Source organism: Nipponia nippon, unplaced genomic scaffold, assembly GCF_047370975.1.
Source record: "Nipponia nippon isolate SJK-2023a ecotype South Korea unplaced genomic scaffold, ASM4737097v1 scaffold_9, whole genome shotgun sequence".
NCBI lineage: Eukaryota > Metazoa > Chordata > Aves > Pelecaniformes > Threskiornithidae > Nipponia > Nipponia nippon.
This window is the reverse complement of record NW_028262413.1, coordinates 14,230,146-14,249,436: the sequence shown is the minus strand read 5'-3', so window position 1 is coordinate 14,249,436 and position 19,291 is coordinate 14,230,146. Positions and strand designations below refer to the sequence as shown.

The 19,291-nt window shown below is 43.2% G+C and overlaps 1 protein-coding gene across 2 annotated transcripts; it reads right to left on the bottom strand.

Annotated features, from left to right (window-relative positions):
* Positions 1 to 1,921: 1,921 nt before the first annotated feature.
* EDEM1 (ER degradation enhancing alpha-mannosidase like protein 1) lies at positions 1,922 to 17,032 on the bottom strand. 2 transcript variants are annotated; one of them, XM_087743205.1, is made up of 12 exons: positions 16,499 to 17,025; positions 16,337 to 16,409; positions 13,244 to 13,347; positions 12,241 to 12,412; positions 10,884 to 11,067; positions 10,182 to 10,356; positions 9,486 to 9,606; positions 8,862 to 9,032; positions 8,176 to 8,249; positions 7,072 to 7,168; positions 6,143 to 6,328; positions 1,922 to 5,265 (listed from the first exon to the last, which is right to left on the bottom strand). In XM_087743205.1, the coding sequence occupies exons 1-12, from the start codon at positions 16,906 to 16,908 to the stop codon at positions 5,176 to 5,178; spliced, it is 1,857 nt and encodes a 618-aa protein (XP_087599331.1). In that variant the 5' UTR covers positions 16,909 to 17,025; the 3' UTR covers positions 1,922 to 5,175. The 2 variants fall into 2 exon arrangements, with proteins under 2 accessions (XP_087599331.1, XP_087599330.1); XM_087743204.1 differs by lacking the exon at positions 6,143 to 6,328 and having other exon boundaries at positions 16,499 to 17,032.
* Positions 17,033 to 19,291: the final 2,259 nt, after the last annotated feature.

Here is a 19,291-nt window from a genome sequence, read left to right as displayed (position 1 = left end):
GTCCGCAGCTGCCAGAAGTCACTTATTTTTAGCCGTAATGCTAGGTTAGCCTGATGCATTACACCCTAAAAAAACGAGTTCTTACACACACACTTTCAGACTTTAGATCTTTTATCACATACATTCTTACTGTACTCAAATCTGCCAGAAAACCAAGAACGGGAAGAGTGGCTTTTCTGAAATATTTTCTTAAACGTGGACTTAAGAGAAACTGCAACCAAAACACTCAGTCCCACTTCAGAGCTGTAACACATTGACCAACCGCCTGACAGCAGATAAGGAAGCAAGACGAGATAAGGAAAGGGAGCAAATAGTAGCTCAGGGCAGTGACACCACTAGTAAATGTGCAACCACAGTGAACATTAGAGCCCTGGTTCTTTCCCCAAAATCAGGATTTCAGCCCACTTACGCTTACTTCAGAACTGAAACTTAGAAGTCTGAGTCCAGCAAAAGTAGCATTAGATGGGCAAAAATCTCATCATCTGAAAATTCAGAGGAACTTTAAAAACATTACAAAAATCCAATCACTCATGTTCAATAGACATTTCCTTGTAACCTGGAGTTTGATCAAGACAGACAACAGAAAGTGCCCTGTCAGCTTCAACAGCCTTTGAGTCAGCACTATGAAACAGAAAAGAAGAGATACTGTCAATCAAAGAGAAAAACAAATCCAGGAAAACAAAAAAAGAAAAAAAATATTAAAGTGATGGTCAGATAGCTTGTTTCCACCTTCCTCTGTGTTTAAATAAACAGCATGAGCTATTTCCCAGGGTACAGCTATCCATAGACTGAAAAGAGCCCAGCAAGGTTCTCGGTGCAGAATTCCCACCTGCACTAGGTTCTTCATGGACCAACTTGGAGAAAGTGGTATTAGGAAACACCAGCAAGCAGGTCTGTACTTAGACTCAGCTACCTGCTCACAAGGCCAACAGCTCGATGCTACCACACTTCATTTCTTAATTCCACGTCAAATCACCGATTTCAGCGCAGGCTGCCCCTCGAATCATTATGCAGGGAAAATGAAAGGGGGATGGGGGGAGAAGAAAGCAGCTTTTTGTTTTGGAGGTGGGGAGGTTTTTTCTTTTTCCTGCAGTAATCAACCATCCCTTGTTCTCATCAGAAGAAAATCCAGCATACATAAGAAGGCATCTCATATCTAGTAACCAAGGCAGATGAACCTGGCAAGAAAGCCCTCACCAGAGTAATCCCTTCTCCAAAACATTAACTTACTTTGTGTGCTATTGCAAGGATATGGTTGAGAAGTCTCATTTCCCCCAGGGAAAATAAAAGCTATTTCTTGCACACCTCAATTATGTGTTCCCAAGCTAACCAGGTCTAAGGCAAAGACAGAGCTAAGTTATACTTGGAGACAAAGAACTGTTAAGTTCGGATTGAGGCAGTCTTTTCCTTCCTCCCCGAAATACCCAGCAGTATGCCAAGCCTCTAAGAAAGTGGAGTAACATGGTATTTGCTGTAACAGACAGCAACGCTCTTAGCAGAGACAGTTCATGACTAAGGCTGGCTCATAAAAAGTCAATTCCCAGTCTACTTTCTTTGGGGCAGAGAGTCAGACTTACATTCTCCACACACAACACGACTGCCATAGACACCTACAACAGAACTAGAGAACTGATTGGGGCCTTTTGTTAATTAAATAAGAGGTCTTGAGCTATTCAGATGGGCCAAGTCATGGAGAACTTAAATGAGAGCCACAAATCTGCTTGAACACAGACTTCAAATATGCTTTCGTTTATTCACCCTTACTCCCAGGTCACCCTCAACTGAAGTTTTCCGTCTGGTGAATGGCAAAGATCAGGTATACACACTCGAACACACCTTTTTGCTGCATTTGGGAGATCACCTGCAAGCTTCAGATGGCCTTATAAGAACTACACTATAAGAAAAACACACATAAAAGTGGTCAAATACACCATTTTTTAATTCAGATTCATAAAATTTAAGCTCAGTTTTGAAAATTTAGGACATTTCATGACAGAGCATTTGGTCCTCTTAAAAGTTTCCCATCCCCAATTAAATACTTCATGGAAAACAACAATTAAGCATACATTGCATTTTTAATTAGGAAAAATTTATATTGCACATTATACCAAGAAATACAAACGTCTGTTTCAGCAAGTTATTCCAGCAGTGTTATCAATTTAATTTTGATGTCATTGGTTTATACAAAAGTTTTCATTTTAGTGCATAACATATGCCCTGCCATTACAAAGTAAAAATGTATCAAAGTGTTTTTAAAACAAAGAGGAAGAAAAATTGGCTCCTTAAAGAGTACAAAGCCTTTTACCACGTAGTTGCCGTCAGTCTCCTTGCAGACAAAAACTGTTCCTATGGAAAGATGACTGTCAGATCACCTTGGCAACACAAATTTCAATGCAGTTTCTAATGAGAAGCTAACCACATATTATTTGGCACTGTAACTAACGGTCCAAGTCACTAAGGGCTGAAAGGCTGCAATACCTGCCCAGACTGTTCCCATTGTACAGCTACCTCTCACTCTATTTCTGGCAATATACGAGAGGGAAAAGCACAGTGGCAGAACAGTTGTGCAACTTCATTATAGTTGTGTAATTCTCTGAGGAAAACTCCGAAACAGATTTCTGTGCATAACATTTGGCTGGAAGCCTTATCAGGGTACAGGTGCTTCAGAAGGCACAAACACTGAGAGGCAAGTGCAAGGTATATAATGCACGTTCAGAGAGCTAAGCTGCAAGTCGGGAAAAATCATTACCAGAAGCAGCCACCAACACACCTAGGGCAATGTCCATCCTGGCATCTGCTACGCCCCAATTTTAAATGGCCAGTTGTGGAGTGCTGTGTCTGGCTTCCACATTACCAAGCACTTCTCATTTCAGAGCTACAATCAGCAGATCTGCCTGAGTAGCAGCATTTCAGAAAGCCCAGACATCTTTGCTTTCTGCCTCCCTCAGTCGGCAGAAAGCACTCCCTTTACACATCCTCCTGAACTTCTTTACATGTTTACAAACTGAAGCATACCTGCATGCCCAGGCAACGCTTACTGGTTAAGAAGCTATACCTTGAACCTCTCCCAATACCTCTTCGGATCGTAACACCTTGAATTTATGTTTTGCTTTGAAATAGGCAACTAAGACATTCCAGTAATAGGTTTGCAAAGCCAATTCTACAGGGGTTGGAATTGCCAGCTGCCTCAAATATCAAGGCAACCAATTCTATTGCAATGCTTTGGGAAATCTTAACATATTTCCCTCTCGCCCCTCCAGCCCTCTCCCCCCTTAAAACACACAATAAGACTAAGAAGACAGGATCTTTTGGTTTTTTGGTTTTTTTTTTTTTTTTGCCTGAATACAAGATCGAACTATCATGGAATAGAAGATTCTACAACGAAGTCCCTGAGATGCATCTGTATACTAAAAGATTCAAACAATAACCTCTTCAGCACTAACTTCATATTTATTAGAAATGTTTTGAGTTGCAACATATGGTTTATGAAAACCGATGTTGTTATAAGAAGGTGAAAATACAGCAGATTAAGTTTGACCTTATATTTAAGCCTTAATTTAAAAATAATGAACCCAACAGTAACATTCAACTACTTTAACTGTAGTCAAAAGTAAAAAGCGTGTAAGCAACGGGGAGTCACTGAAAAAAACCCAACTGTTATATTTAGAGTAAGTTGTTTTGGCCTCAGTTTGTTTTCATCCCTCAATAGCCCTGCCTGACTTTAACTGCTTTCTTCCTCAAAGTTCATAGACAGTTATTCCTCAAACATACCTGAGCTGTATTTCAAGATGGTGGGGTGAAACAAGACCATTTTTTCACCATTCCTCACTGGAACCAAAAGGCACAGTTTACAGGTACAGTATAGCACTACAGTCAGCATCAATAGCTGCTGCAGCCATGACCCTGTTACGATGGCACGTACCAAACTGTCTTGCGGCAGAGGGAAGTCAGCATACCGCAGGCTCAGACCTCTCACTAACTCAATCCCCAGGGTGACGCAGAGCCAGCCCCTAACTAAACTGGGACCGAGAATAAATCCAGCCCACAAGTATTCTTTGGGCTGGGCACAGCAGTTGATATTCTTCCAGTATCTTTTTTAAAAAAAAAAAAAAAAAAGAAAAAGAAAAAAGGAAAAAAGGGGAGAATTCATCTCATACGTAAGTTACTTTTTAAGTTACTTTGGAATTCACTGTATTTTGTAACCAGCTAATCAGAAATACTTTATCCACCTTCCCAAGCAAGGTCAGTTTTTCCTGCTAGTGAAGAAAACTTAAGGCACTAACATATTAATGCTGTCAGGAATGTGAAATAGTTTGTTCTTCATGTACTGTTATACCAGTTCTTAGCAGCATCTCTCCTGAAAAGGCACTAGATACGTGGCAAACAACGAAACTTTTGGAAATTCTGCTCAGCTAAGCTATATAAAGTTAGCTGCTTGGACAGCTGAGTGGCTTTGCAATTTCCCCTTCCCTCCCCCCCATTCCCTTACAAAAAAAGGCACCTGATTTGTTTTATTACTGGTTTCTGTAGCCACAGGCTCTTGTGACTGCAGTTCTATACAACTGTGTATATGAGGGACATCATGACTATACTGATAGCTTCTTATATGATCAGGAGTTATCTTTGTAAGATACTATTCTAGATAGAGCGTTTTTGTTTGAGCAAAACCCATTACCAGTGGGTTCCTTCCTGAGTAGTACTTACGGTTGTGTATTGCTAGTCAGAATAATTCAATGATTAAACTTGGTGTAAGAAATTGCACTGTCCCATTCCTTCCCCAATCCCAAGATGATTTCAAATTAAATACTAGACCCTTTTCTAAAGGGACATTTGTAATACAGCTACAAAGAGGTAGCTAAGTGGCACATGCCAATTTTCTTTTTTTTTTTTTTTTTGAAGTATAGTCAGCCTTCATTTGCAACAACATTTTTCATAGGAAGTCTTAAAACAGGGTATCTCTGTTCAGGTGGCACATGGAGTTACCACAGTTCAGAAGACAGAACTTGTAAGAGAACTTGATCTCCCTTCATGTCCATAATTGAAAACTAACAAGCATGGGGGATACCCAAGTGACTCCTCAGCATATGCAGGTGTGTAGCTGAAGAGGAGAGGAATGTCTACAGCCAAATCCCATGCTCCTCCTGACATACGATAAAAGTTACTCTGAAGAACCATTCAGATCAAGCCCACCATTCGATCAATCTGTCTCATGTAGTTACTCTTCAATGGCAGTAAGTATCTCCTCTCATCAGGAACTCTGTTACACTGTTAACAAAATGAGAATATTTTTAAGAACTCAAATACAAAAACAGGCAGTCCCATACCCTCTGTAATCTAGCAGGCGTTTCAGCATCGGTAACCACAGATTTCCTCTCAGTGCAGAAAATTGTACCCAATAGCACTTTTGGTCCCGACTCTCCCTCACTCTTTGTAAATTTACAGCACAAAGCACATAAATGAGCAGCAAGTGTTTCCCTAGTGCAGACTGCAAGCTTCCAAATACATGCCAAACTAATGTAGCTTGTTATTCAACTGAGACTTCCTTCACTATGACAACTGTGAATGTTTTTTAAAATAATGCTCTTTTTCTGCAGGACTGGGGGGGAGCAGGAGAGGAACCATGCTAGAACCTACAAGCAGAGATTTTAAAAAATTGTTCTGTATTAAAAACACATCTGTTTTGGTTGGTGATGGGCACTGGATCCATAGCTCTGTATTCAGTTGATGCCTAGCTAAGAAAGGTCACCTTTACATGCCTCAAAACCATTCTCAGGGCAAAAGCAGCTCTGCTTTTCTCTTCCCCCATCACAGCAACATTGGAAGATTTTAAGGGCAAAGAAAAGGGGAAGGGAAAAATAATTGCAAATAAATTAACAAAGAACAAACTAATTGCTGCAAAATACTTCAAAGGGGACAGGCTTCACCTTCAACATAATCACTCTCACATTATCCCAGTCCATTTATTCCACTACTGAAAGTGTTTTTCACAAGGGAGCTTCTCAGATATTTGACATTTATAAAGGAAACACTGCAGAGCCCTAAAGTAACACTTCCAAATGGCTCTTTTTTCTACTGCCTAATCCAGTTCAACATACATCCCTTCTCCAGCAACACAACCATGAAGACTCTGTGTATTCCTTACATTAGAACTGAAGTTGACTGCCTTTAATTCATTAGGCTTATTTTTTTCTGCACTGTCCTCTTCTCCAGGGAGGATGTCTTGCCACAGTGAGTTACGAAAACGTTCATCCACAGACACAATATGTCCCTCAGTAGTAAACATGTACTTATTTCCAGATTTATGCAGTGGATTCTCTTCATCAAACAACTAAACAAGAGATGGAAGAGACAGCTATAGTATGTGTGCAACATTCTTCATGTCCCATCAACGGTAAGTTAAAACGCACGCACTCATGCATTTGAAGTATCACACAAAAAGCATACCTTTTAGTGCTAAATGGGTAACTACTGTTAGAGCAAACGGAAATAAATAGTTTTAATGCAAGAGATTTATTTTAGCAGTTAACAGGGGAGAGCAAAAGAAAAACTTCTCACACAACTTAAAATGCCCTTATTTTTCTAAGCTGCACTATGCAGGCATTTCTAGGCTGGCATCCACTATTTCCATTCAGTCACAGATTTATTAGTTTTTCTACACTAAAGGAGATTGAGAACAGTAGCTTAAGCAGTGTTGGCTGAAATGCTTTCTCCTGTGACTGCCAAAGCCTGATGGGGAGAAATCGGAGGCTGCTGTGAGGCAGGCAAAATGGCTACAAGCAGTAATTTAGCTCAGAGCTGAGCAGTAGCTTCCTTCAGTCTTGCTTCCTCTCCTTTCCAGCTCACCCCAAAAAGAGCTGCCAGCTCTCCAGCCAGCAGCTGCCCAAACCTCCAAGATTAGGGTAGGGTCAAAGAAAGAAGAGCAGCGCATTCTCTGATACACTCCAATAGCTAAACCCCTTCTTCGCCAGAACACAGCAGTTTCTAATTAAGAATGTCCTGCCTTCTCGCTGTGCCACGTTTACACACAGCGCGTGCAAGAGAGTATCTTTGAAATGAAGAACATATACATACCAGGTACAAATATTTACATGTTTCACTGAGAAAAAAGCTCTCCATTCGATCTTCCTTTGTCTTCTCTACAACATGGTGTAATGTGGCATAGCCACACCTGCAAGATTTAAGATTAGTTTGGGTTTAGTTCCCACGCATTCTGATCTCAACGTACTCCCTAGATGTTCCTTAACTTCAGACCATTCCAATTGTCACTAGGGGTGAAGTTAAAATGAAACAAGTCTCTTTTACAAGTAAGCACTGATTACTGGTTTCTGGTATTCTGATGACACTGTAATCACTGACCCTGTGGCTCATCTATTCCACTGCCCAGATTTATTAAGAGTCTCTCAAAGCAGCAAGATACCCTCAAGGCACCCTGCACAAAACAGGGGATTCCCCCATACTGAGCACATGAGAAACCCAGGTCTGGAAGCCTGGTCTCATGCAAAGGTTTCTTCCCAAGCTACCTACTCTTCCCTCCCACCAACACTTAACAAATGACGAAGCTGCAAGCTGTCACACAGTGCACTTGTAATTCTTTCAGTCAACCCCCTACACAGCATCTGAATCCCACTTAACTGCAGAATGGCACTGTTTTATACTCTCCTATGGTTAGTACAGACTTGTCTACACAATCAGTAAATACCAACAGTTGAATAAAAATTTGCTATCTTTCCTCTGAGTCTTGCAAGAAGTTCAGACATTCAGTATTACAGTCAGGATTCACCGTACTGTCTTGAGATGAAAGCTGATACGCAACATCTTAGAGGCCATCCCTCCAGTTTAGTGAAACACCATGGGCCCATGAGGTTAGATATATTCTTGCAGGATCCACAGAAAAAAAAAACCTACTGATTTTACCAGGTTTTGGCAACTGATCATGAAAAATGCATTTTGAAAGGTAGTTATAAAATTCTGAAGGCATAAAGTTGTCACTGGACTATAATTTCATTTTCAGATGAGAAAGAAATAATTGTTCAATATATAAATCATCACTTGTGGCTTTCACAGAGGGATAGGTTTTCTTGTTTACCTACATTTGGCAGACTGGATTCTAAATATTTATATAATAAAATACACGTATATAGCAGTGAGAGAAGACAAAGAACATTGAAGACTGACTTTGCTTTTGTATATTTTTCCAAACTCTGGAGAATATCCATTCCCACATGAAGGTAAAATGGGTTCTTTGTGGCCTAAATAAGGAAGACAGACAAGAGTTAGAGTCAGCAATTTTGAAATCTTATAAAAATAACACTTACAACAAAGGCCTAGTAGTACCAGATTCTTGTGTATTACAGTAAACTTATCTTTATAGCAACATGACTTAGATTACTCTGTGCAAGCTTCTCACATTTGCTTTAGTGCAAATCCTAATAAAACTTGTAGTAAATTCAAACTCTTTGATAGCTTTCTTGCAGCCATAAAGTTATTTTAGTTTACTGTATCTTCTGCCAGCTGGGGACTGTGCCTAGACAATTCAGCAAGGAAAGCTATTACATTTACTTCAACAATTTCTGTGAAGAAGTCACAAGTCTCTACCTTGTAAAAATCTGCCAGTTATTTTTTTAAAAGGTTTTTTAGTCTCATTTTTGTCTGTCTCATAAAAAAGGCTATTTTTCAAGAGAACAACATAGCAACTACATTGTATAACAATCTACTGCCTAAATAGAGGCCTCTGTATAAGAACAAGCATATCCAGAGGTATCAAATTTTAGCAGGCCAGAGGCTAGGGGTAGAAAAAGTGACTTTCTGAACAAAACCATTTTTGCTAAAACATGAGCTGTAAGCTCAGAAAAGTCAAGTACCTGATAAAGAAGATATGTGGATTCCACTAACTCTGGCCTCAGTGGATAAAAGGGAACATCCGGTGCTTGCAATTGCCAGTTGTATCTTTCTGGGAGAGCTCCGTATCTTTTCCATATGGCATAATAAAAAGCATGGAGACAAATAGCATCTTCCACATCTCCTATCAATACCTAAGCATAACAACAGCCGTAAACATGCACACTTAATACCGCAAGCCAGCAAATTGCTTTCCACTCTGTATAAGGACACGCCATATAATAAAACACTCCCCTCATAAGGAGAGAAAAAAAAAAAACCCTACTCAAAAAAAAGCACTAACATATTAATTCCTTCGCACTAAAAGCTCAGCCTCACAGCATGATATACAAATGCTGAGGTTAAATGAGGAAAGTTAGAAGTATCTCAAATCTAGTAGAGAGCAGGCCAGGCCTTCCAATATTGTTATGCTGATGCAGAAGCTGAACCATCCTAAGACTCTCTTATCAGAGGGGCCAGGCGTAAACCCACAGGTTAAAGCTCATCTCAGAAGAGATGTTTAGACTCACTGACAGCCTAGGATTAGAATGAGCTTTTCTGACACCCCTCTACTGTGCTGTTCCTTCTTTAACAGAATGAAAGTTTACCTGTAGTCCAGGAAAAAAGGCTTGCAAAGAGTCAATCCACGTGTTCATCAGCTGTCCTGTGAACATGTTCACATTAACGTACAAAGGAGGGTCACCTTCACCTTCATTGCAAGCTTCTCGACTGCCAAGTAACAATAAGCATGTGCAAATATTCACTATTTTAGAACAACACAATGCACGTTTCATTTCACAGCACTGCCACCAGCAAAGAGAACATGCCACACGTTTGTTGTGCTAGGCTCAAAGCCATTTTGAAAAGAACAAAAACATCAGTCACGCTCTCAGAAAAATTAACTGATAAAGGTATGTACGTCATATCCTAAAGTTATGTTGGCAGGATCTCTACTAAAAAGTCATGCTAGGTAAGATCAGGCCTTAAGAAGTACTAAACCAGCCAATTTAATACATTTCCTTTGCAGTTCTACAGCCTTCTCTCAACCTAACATTTACTAACTTGGACGGTAACCAATTTAGCTTCTTTGCCCCAATAATGCTATACAGATCAGTTGACTAAAGAGTGAAGGGAACGCTAAAATTTATTTCCACGGTGACTACCAGAGAAATAAGATTTTGGTTCTTAAAGTAAAAAAGAGAACACAGACTTTCTAGAGCATGACACAAAACACTGTACAATCTCTCATATCTTGCAGGAGTACTCATTGCTTTAGGAATTGATACTCATATGCAATAACATACCCTCTTCTTAAGTGGTTCTGAATGTTCCGATAAGCATCATTGAACATATCCAAGTCTTCCTTTTCTCCAAAGAGGATGTAAGACTTCAGAAGGTATTCATAGAATGAATCCGACCCTGCTCCCAATCCACTTTGCTTTCCAACCCAATGACCAGTTTGAATATTCACAACATTTCCTTTCAGAACAGACAAAAAGTTTAGTCTAGAGTTGCCAAGTACATCAGAGAAAAATAATCAAGAACCAGAACTTAGAAATATTACATCTTCAGAAAGTCTTAAGGAGGAATGATCAAAAATTACTACCAAAATAAAGCGTTACAGTGCATTCATCCAAGGCACTAGCACACACATGCTGTTGTTTTAAGCACTTTTAGTCACCTGCCAATCTAAATTATATTAATGGGGATACAAATGCAAGAACTTCAGTTTCATTTCCCAGTTTCATGAAAAACTTGTCTTTGGAAACCTGTGCCCTAAGAAGTCATTCAGATACTCCATTTTTCTTACGAAATTACTTAGTGCCATTTGGTCAAGACAAACCACGAGTACACCAGGAGAGCATGATTTAAGAACTACAGAGGAAGCAGATTGACAAAGTTTACAATACATGAAAGAAACCTGTAGCATGATGGCATTCTGCTACAGGAGACTGAGGTAGGTTAAAACATGCAGCCAGTCAATATAGCATCACCTCAGAGATTACCTAGCAGTCCAGTGTTATTGTTCCTGAGACTCCAGAGTGCTTTGACAGCTCTCCTGGCCACCCATTCAAACGTGGAATCGCCAAGCAGCCTGCTAAGGATACCAAACTCCACCAGCAAGGAACCGGCTCCTGCAGTACAAGTTTCATTATTGCTGTCTGGAGGTACCCCCTTCTTCAGATTGACCTGTGAAGCAGGTAGAGAGGGTGCTAACAGCAAGAAGGCAGGCTGCACCTCATACAGCTGTGCTCTCATCTTCAGCCTTATATTTATTAAAAAGCCTTTTTATTATTTCTTGCAATACGTCGCATGCAATGTGTATATAGTTAGAAAGCCAGCATATCGCTGCTTGGTCAAAAAGCTTTCCTGAAGAATTCCTGAAATTCATCTTTCAAGTTTATAACATCATGCTTAAAGTGGGCAATGCTTATTTTGCTACTCTTATACTTGCTAATCCTTCCAAATTTCAGTCCACTTTTTCATCATTTCTACTAACATTCAGGTTCTTCCAAGGGTGATGCAAGTACTGCTTCCCCTCATTTAGTGTTCTTGAAACCAAGAGTTTCCTCAGTGAATGCTCCTCAACTTCTCCACAGAACAAAATGCTGAAGAGAAGTTACACCACCCTCAACTGTTTTACCAGACTCCGAACAGAAGTGAAAGTTCACGTTTCTACGGCCTGACAGGACTGGAGGAAGAGCAGTGTTGCTGTCCCCAGAAATTAAAAGTAATCAAGCAAGTGCTAATTAGTTTTACAGTTTAGAGTTGTTCCACTAGAACTGACATCCTTCTCCTTGCAAACCACATCTGCTTAAAATGAGAGGACGCAGTATTCAGGAATATCGCAGTATTCTTGAGTACTGACTGAGCAGTATTCAAGAAAATTATAAGTTCCAGCCTGGTATGACAAATATTTTAGATGAGCTTTATTTTATCACAATTATCTTAGTACCAAGTCACCAATAAAGTCTCTGTCCTAGGCTATTTGCCTTTACAGTATTTCTTGTTAACCTTCTTAATGACAGCATTGTTTGTTGCTGCATGATACATAGGAAGAAAGCACAGGGCAGAGTACGTTCCAGCCAAACAGCATGGAAACAAATGACTACTGACTCGTACAGAACAATATATACAGAGTGAAAAAAACACCTAAAGAAAACATTTACTAGACATAAGGAGCAACTTATATACCATCCATGTCACGATAACTTAGCACAGTTTCCCCCCATACCATTTTAATGTGACGCAGAGCAGGTTCAATACCCCAAGTGCACATATAAAGGCACAGAATTTGAGTTGTAGGACAGGTGAATTACTACTTTTAGATTATTTCCCCACTGTGCTGATGCCCTCACTTACCCGAGGATATGGAATTCCGGTTTTGGTGTTCTCAAAGGCTGGAAGTAGTCTCACTGCTAGGTCATGAGCCATATGCAACAGTTCATTGTCATAATCCTTAATGGTCATATCACCAAAAGGCTGTTTGGTATCTGTAATTATTATGTGGGCAGAAAGCAGGCTTCCCAAAACCCTATGGGAAAAAGAAAATATTTCAGTTTTTAAATCTGATCTGAACCTAGTTCTTCAGCTAAATCCTTACCAGTATCACGTTTAACAGAATTATTACTGTGTACACCTTACAGGTGCTACAGAAAGAGATCTGCTTTTTTCCCCACCAGCAGTGAAAACATCTAGAAGTCATGTTGCTGCTCACCCACAGTAATTCCAAAATCTGGTTATGAAAAATTTAGCTAACCCAGTAGCTCCTTACAACATACCAAGTCTATTTATGAGCGAAGACCTTGCCCCTGCAAATGGCAGTAAGGTTGTTATATGAATTTAGTATTCAGAAAAAAGAAAGCCTAGCCAAGTTAAGCAGCAATTGAATAAACACTGTTTAAGACATTCAGAAAATGAAGCTGTTTAAAATCAGACAGTATCTTAAACTCATCTCCAAGACAAACAGGCCTGTTTTTCATCTAAAATGAAAGTGAAGGCAAGCAGAAGGTCAACGGAAGAAAACCAAAACAGGGAAAACCTGCCAGCAGGGTTGTTTGTTGTGCACAGATCTGAGTCTCCGCCGCAAAAGCAACAATAAAAAAGTAGTAGTCTGCAAGCCAAATACAGTTGAGACTACCATTGTATCACTGCTTCAAGTCATACATGACTCATTACAATTATTTTAATTATGAAAGGAAGGAGTATTTTCATAAAAGGTTAAAAAAACAACTTACTCAAGGAACAACTATGGAATAAAGCCTACCAAAGACTTATGAATGATTTTACTTTGGTTCTCCCATATGTGCACACCAAGTCTTTAACCTGGTTACTGTTTTAAAGACAGAAACTTAGAGCGACGTACCTGATTGTTGCCTCAAAAACTTGGACTGTTGAGTCTTTATCAAATGAAACCGTGTCAATCACCAACTTCACTGCTTTCTGGAATTCTGAGGAGTTTCCCATTACCTTTTACATAAAAACAAAGCTATTTTGTCTAACCGTTGCTTCAGAAGAGGGTTGGGGAAGAGAATGGAAAGTTCACATTTTAGACTAACAGTCATGGTAACTAGATACAGAACAGAGTACTTCAAGCTCCTGCTAAACAGACTTTCCAGAAAGTTACCCATCCTACTGACATGTAAAAGTGCATTTTTTAAAAAGTCTGTTAAAACAGACAAATCCACAAAGATACATTTTTGACCATTTTACTAACCTATGCATTCACGTACTCTTCCACTCGCAATATCAGCCTTGTGGGTGATTTCTTAGAGCAGGAGTCTAAAAACTCTTAAGCTCTACCACACTGACTGTTTTAACTGCTTAAACTATCAGTTCAAGAGTTAAGTTTAGCTTAAAAGATAACACAACTTGCAGAACAACGAAGTCTGATTTGACATTTATTTGACCAGGGGAGTCCAACCTTTCAGGCTGCTGACTCAACACCGCATGCCATGACCAGGAGTTCCCTCATGCCAGTTTTCTATAGGTATACTTTAGCAACTGATTTCCACTATATCCAGAGACAGACGTAAATTCAGCCCCAGCTTCAAGGAAGCAGGAACGTGGAAGGAAAACACAGGTTCCTGCTTGCATAGGTTCATGGTAAGGCTGGGTGTATAGGGAACCTACCCAGCTCTTTAACCATCAAAGCACCATGTGCCAGCCAGCCTGCTCTTTCCATTACCCACACCTAGTGGGAAAGCATTCACGAGCTCGATCTGAGCAGATGAAGAGCAAAACAGGCCTTTGCCATGCAGAAGCCTCTGAAACACACGAGACTCTAGGAACCAGAAGTTTTACGTTTGAGAAAAAAAAAAGTTATATAATGCCCCAAAAGGTGTGGATAGGACACTGAGCTACTGGCGAATGAGGGTGGGAAAGCAACTGTTTAGCTACCACACCATCAGCCACGTAGCACGGATCCCTAACTGCTGTTTCAGTTAAGACCAATGTTCTCCTCACTTCCTGCTTTCAGTTCTGTTTATGACTGCCATGTTCAGTTAAACAGCTGAGACCTCCTCACCACAGAGCTGCAATTCCACTGTAGCAACGGGAAGTATTTTATAACCCCAAACGCACGTACAGTCCTTGCACACACCACCTTCTGCACAAGAGGAGAGAAATGCACCACGGATCCAGTGCATCGGTGGGCCCTGACACTCCACAAGGCCAAGAATCTGCTCCAGCTGCAAAATGAGACTAATAAAACCTAAGAGGGTCTCTAATTATGCATAAGGAGTTCAACAAAGGGGCTCTTCTCCATGATACCATACTACTGGTACTACTAACATAAAATTGAGTTGCTTCTCACATTATCTTCAAATTTTATCAGAAATGCACATGATGGTCTATTTTAGCAGGCGAGAAGCAGCTTTACAGCTTTTTCCCCTCCTTCCTTTCACCACTCTTCATACAGATTTATGTGTCAGTCAGGCTCTCTGTGCCAAGCAAAACAATCAGAGCTCTTACAGTCATCTTGAGTAAGATGAACTCTCCTCCTGACATATCTCTCCGCAACCCATGCATGTCCCCATTCAAATTCACCCTTCCTGAACACCAGAGTGATGGCGATATCCTGAAAGAGATCTCACCTGAGCCTTGGGGAAGACCTCCAAACTTTCCTCTCTCTCTTCTGGAAATCTCTGCTGATACATTTCCAAGTACTCTTATCCTTCCCTGCACGTGTAACACTGCCAGCTCGTGATCCAGCTGTTAGCTAGCATACACCCAGCACCACCTTCTCCTCAGAAGATTTAATAACTTCTCACTTACAAACTCTTAAACATTCTACCTCATATTGCTGAAGTTCATTGCAATTTTAATTGGTTCCTCACGATGTCATCTCACCTGCTCTTCACGTTAAGAATTGATTTCTATCAGCAAGTCTGCATGAAACATCAGGACTTTTTGCATTAACAACATTAACACAAACAGACTAAACAGCACCGGTCCCATGGCAAGTCCTTGGAAAACACTGTGGAGTAACTCCCTCCAGTTTGAAACTTTCTGTTGCTGTCTTCTTTCAATTTCTCACCAAGTTTCTCTACCAAGTACCCCTCTTCTTCAGCTCCACTAGCTTTTTTTTTTTTTTTAAATATGGAGCTGATTCAAGATATCAGATCTACTGTGGTTTTCATTTCAACCTCAGAGCAAGGGACAATATCAGTGTTGTTCAATACCAGGGGAGATGAACCTAGCAATACACATCTTCAAGAGAACATTGAATGAATGAACGCTGTACTACCTCCTCATTTTCCCCTTTAACTCTTTCCTTCAAAGTCCGCTCCAGCATGCTGCCTGCTGTCAAGGTGACAGCTCATGACCATGCTCCCACCTCAATCCAACCATCCCACAACTGAGACCTGCAGCTTCACAGCCCTTCTAAATGAAGCTCTGTGCCCGAAAGCGAGCTTCGACTCCCAGTTTCCCACACCAGGGTGGGGAATAAACCACCCGGTGAACTGCACCAGGCGCCCGTTTCACTGCTAACAGCCGGAGTAACAGAACGGAGCAAGCGAGACTCGTGCGTGTTCAAGAGCATCTGGGGATTCTCGTCTCTCAAAGCCTCTCATCGACAGACTTCAGCCTTTCCGACAGTTATGTCTATATCCTGCTAAGGCACTACCGTCAGAGTTTAATTAGCAGAATAACTGCTCTTTGGCAATGCACCCCAGCTACACCGATGAACCTTTAAGCTAATTGCAAAGTTCGGTTTGTTCATTCCAGCTGCCGACACGGATCTCCTGAACTTCCCCGACTGAAGCTAAGGGCTGACGCAGCAGCCCCGCGCCCTCCCGCACAGCCAAGCGCGGCGACCGCAGCCGGACCGACGGACGCCGTCCCCGCAGGCCCACTCATGGCGGCGCTCAGCCCAGGTGTGGCGAGTACCCGAGGGCCGGGGCAGGTCCCGGGAGTGCCCCAGCCGCCTCCCCCCGCGGCCCCGCCGCGGACTCACCGCCAGCGTGTCCAACGCGTCGATCAGCGTCAGCGAGTAGTTTCCCAGGACGTCGTTGATGTTGAGGTTGGTGCTGGAAGAGAAGAGCCGAGCGTCAGGCCCCGCCGCGCCCGGGCCCGGGCCCGGGCCCGGACCCACCGCCCCCCCGGCCCGGCGACTCACGGGTCCTGGCGGTCGGGGCCGCGGCCGCGGCAGTGGAGGGGGTCGAGCTCGTCCCGCGGGAAGGCGTGCTGCATGTAGCTGTCGTAGCCGAAGACGAACATACCGCGGGCGGCGTCGCGCAGCCGGGCCCGCAGCTGCGGCGGGAAGGCTCCGCTGTACCGCCGCTCGTACTCGTCACCCCCCGCCGCCCCGCCGCCGCCGCCGCCCCCCCGCAGCAGCGAGCCCCAGTGCGAGGAGCCGGGGCCGGCGGCGGCGCCGGGCGGGCCAAGGACGGCGGGCGGCGGCGGGAAGGGGAAGGGGAAGCGGCGGCGCAGGCAGAGGCCGGGCGCCAGCGCGGGCAGCAGCGCCAGCAGCGCCTGCAGCCCCAGCCTCAGCAGCAGCAGCCCCAGCACCAGCGACCGCCATTGCATGGTCGCCCGTGCGCCGCGCGCATAGTTTAAAGGGGCCGCCCGCCTCCCCCCCGCTCCGCCACCCCGGCGCGAGGCGTCCCCTTTAACAGCGGAAGGGAAACGCGGCCGGCGCCCGGCACAGGGCCCGCCCCGCCCTGCTCCTATTGGCCGAGCCGAGGCGGAGGCGGGACCAGCCTTCGGTCATAGGGCGCGCAGCGACGTCACTCAAGGGCCGAGCGCCGCCGAGTCTTAAAGGGCCGGGGCGGGGCGGCGGCCCGCGGCTGTCGTGGCACTGCCCGGGGGCGGGGCCAGGCGAAGAGGCCAGGCGAAGGGGTCAGGCCTGGGCCGGGCCTGGCCCCCGCGGCTCACCGAGCGCCCCTCGGGGGTAGGCGGGGCAGCGCTGCCCGGCGGGGCGCCTCGCAGCCCTCAGGGATGGGGCGAAGAATGGGAAACGAGAGTTTTCCCCAACGCCACCCCCACCCAGGCAGGTGAAGTTTGCCATCCGTTCCTCCCGCTGCTGGCACGGCCCAGGCCCGCTCACCCCGCAGCCGGCGCCCGGAGAGCCTCGCTGTGACCCGCAGCAACGCGACACGGCTGGGGAGCGACCCTCCCCGCGAGGGGAGGACGAGCTTTCCTCCGCGCCTGAGGGAGGGCAGCAGCTCGGAGCAAGCCGTGCCGTGAGAGCGCGGTGGGGAGAGGGACGCTTCGCACAGCGGCGGAACCGAGGGCCGAAGGGCTGGGGCAGCGAGATGGGAAACGGAGCGACGGGGGCGATGACAGCAGCGGCGAAACCAGCGCTCGCTGTGGCGCTGGAAGAGAGCAAAGAACAAGCTCCGAGGCAGCTGGAGTTTCCAGAAAGCAGCATAAACAGAAAAACTGACAAAAGCCACTTGCAAATTGTAGATATGAAAGTGAGAATAGAGTCAGACAGTACTGGTGAAAACAAAACCCCTCAAACACAGTCAAAAGAACAGTCAGTAAAGAAACTACAGCTGGGGGAGGTAAAGAGGAGACACCCATCTCTCAGCTACCCCAGAAACCTTAACAGCATCACTAGTAACCGTGGCTGTAAGCGTGACTGCTTTATTGCTGAACTGAGGACTGGTGTTCACTCTAGCATTGCATCCTTTTAGGAAGAAAGTGCATGATTTGTTACAAACCAGTTTGACAGAAATAATATGAACAATCCCTACACAGGGGAAAAAAAAAATATTTGAAGACTGCTATCACGCATAGACAGACAACCAGACATTAAATGATTTGTCTTCAGCCTGTATTTTATACTCTCTATTTCAGAAGTCAGATCTTGCTCTTTGTGTTCCATTCATTGCAACAGAAACAGTAGCACAAATCTAAAAAAAAGAAAAAAAATCCCAATCCAATGGTTCATCAAGACTTCTGTATGCCAACTCCTGTTAAAATCCTCCAGCCTGTTTAAACATAACAGCCTGAGGTTGCTCTTTCAGTTCCTTTCCTCAGTCTGTGGAATTCATGCATCTTTTTAATGTTTTTCCCCTTATGCACCAGAAATATTATTCTTCGCACCAAGAAGGAGATTCATTTATTGATCTAAAAAATGACAAAAATTCTGACTGAAAAAAAAAAAAAGACTGAAATATCTTTCCACACCCCAAGTTAACACAATTATACAGAAGCAACTTATCAGTTTACTTGACTCTGAGACTCATGAGAACCAAGTTTAGCTTTAAATTTCACACATCACAACAGCTTTTTCTTTCTCTACTGACTTACTTGCTTTGTTTGTTGAATAACATGGTTTATGAACTTCTCCCTGATAGGTCTTTTCAGAGAGAAACACAAATGAGACCAACAAAATGCTTCCAGCACCTAAACCAAAACCATAATCAGAAATAGTTTCATGGAACATTGTCCCCCACCGAGCACAAGGCTTACGGTCACGCTCTCAAAATGAAGGTATGTAGTTAACGCTCCTACCAGTTTCCACAGAAACCACTCTCCTAACACACAGCACACACTGACCAAGCATCAACCAGGCAACAACATTCAAGTACCGATTTGTTTTTAAACAAAAATATGACATTTAGAATTCATTTAGAATTAGCCTCATTCATATACTCAAGATCACTGTTTTATGCCAGTGTTTAAAACGTGAAGTTTCCTAATTAGGCCAGGAAAGACTTCTTGAATGCACCTGCCTACATGGAAGCAGTACCACCTCCTCTCTTCATTGTTAGAAGAGTGCTTCAAGGAGTCAACCTGTTTGCTCTTCTCGCAGATGATCTAAAGAATTAAATTTTAGCATAGATGTGTTTAGGTTAGCTTGAGTGTAACAAAGCTTCCCACAATTTGGTAATGAGGGCTTCTTATATATTTCTAACAATAATAAAAGCAGCTGTACTACTACAGATGAATATGCAAAAGA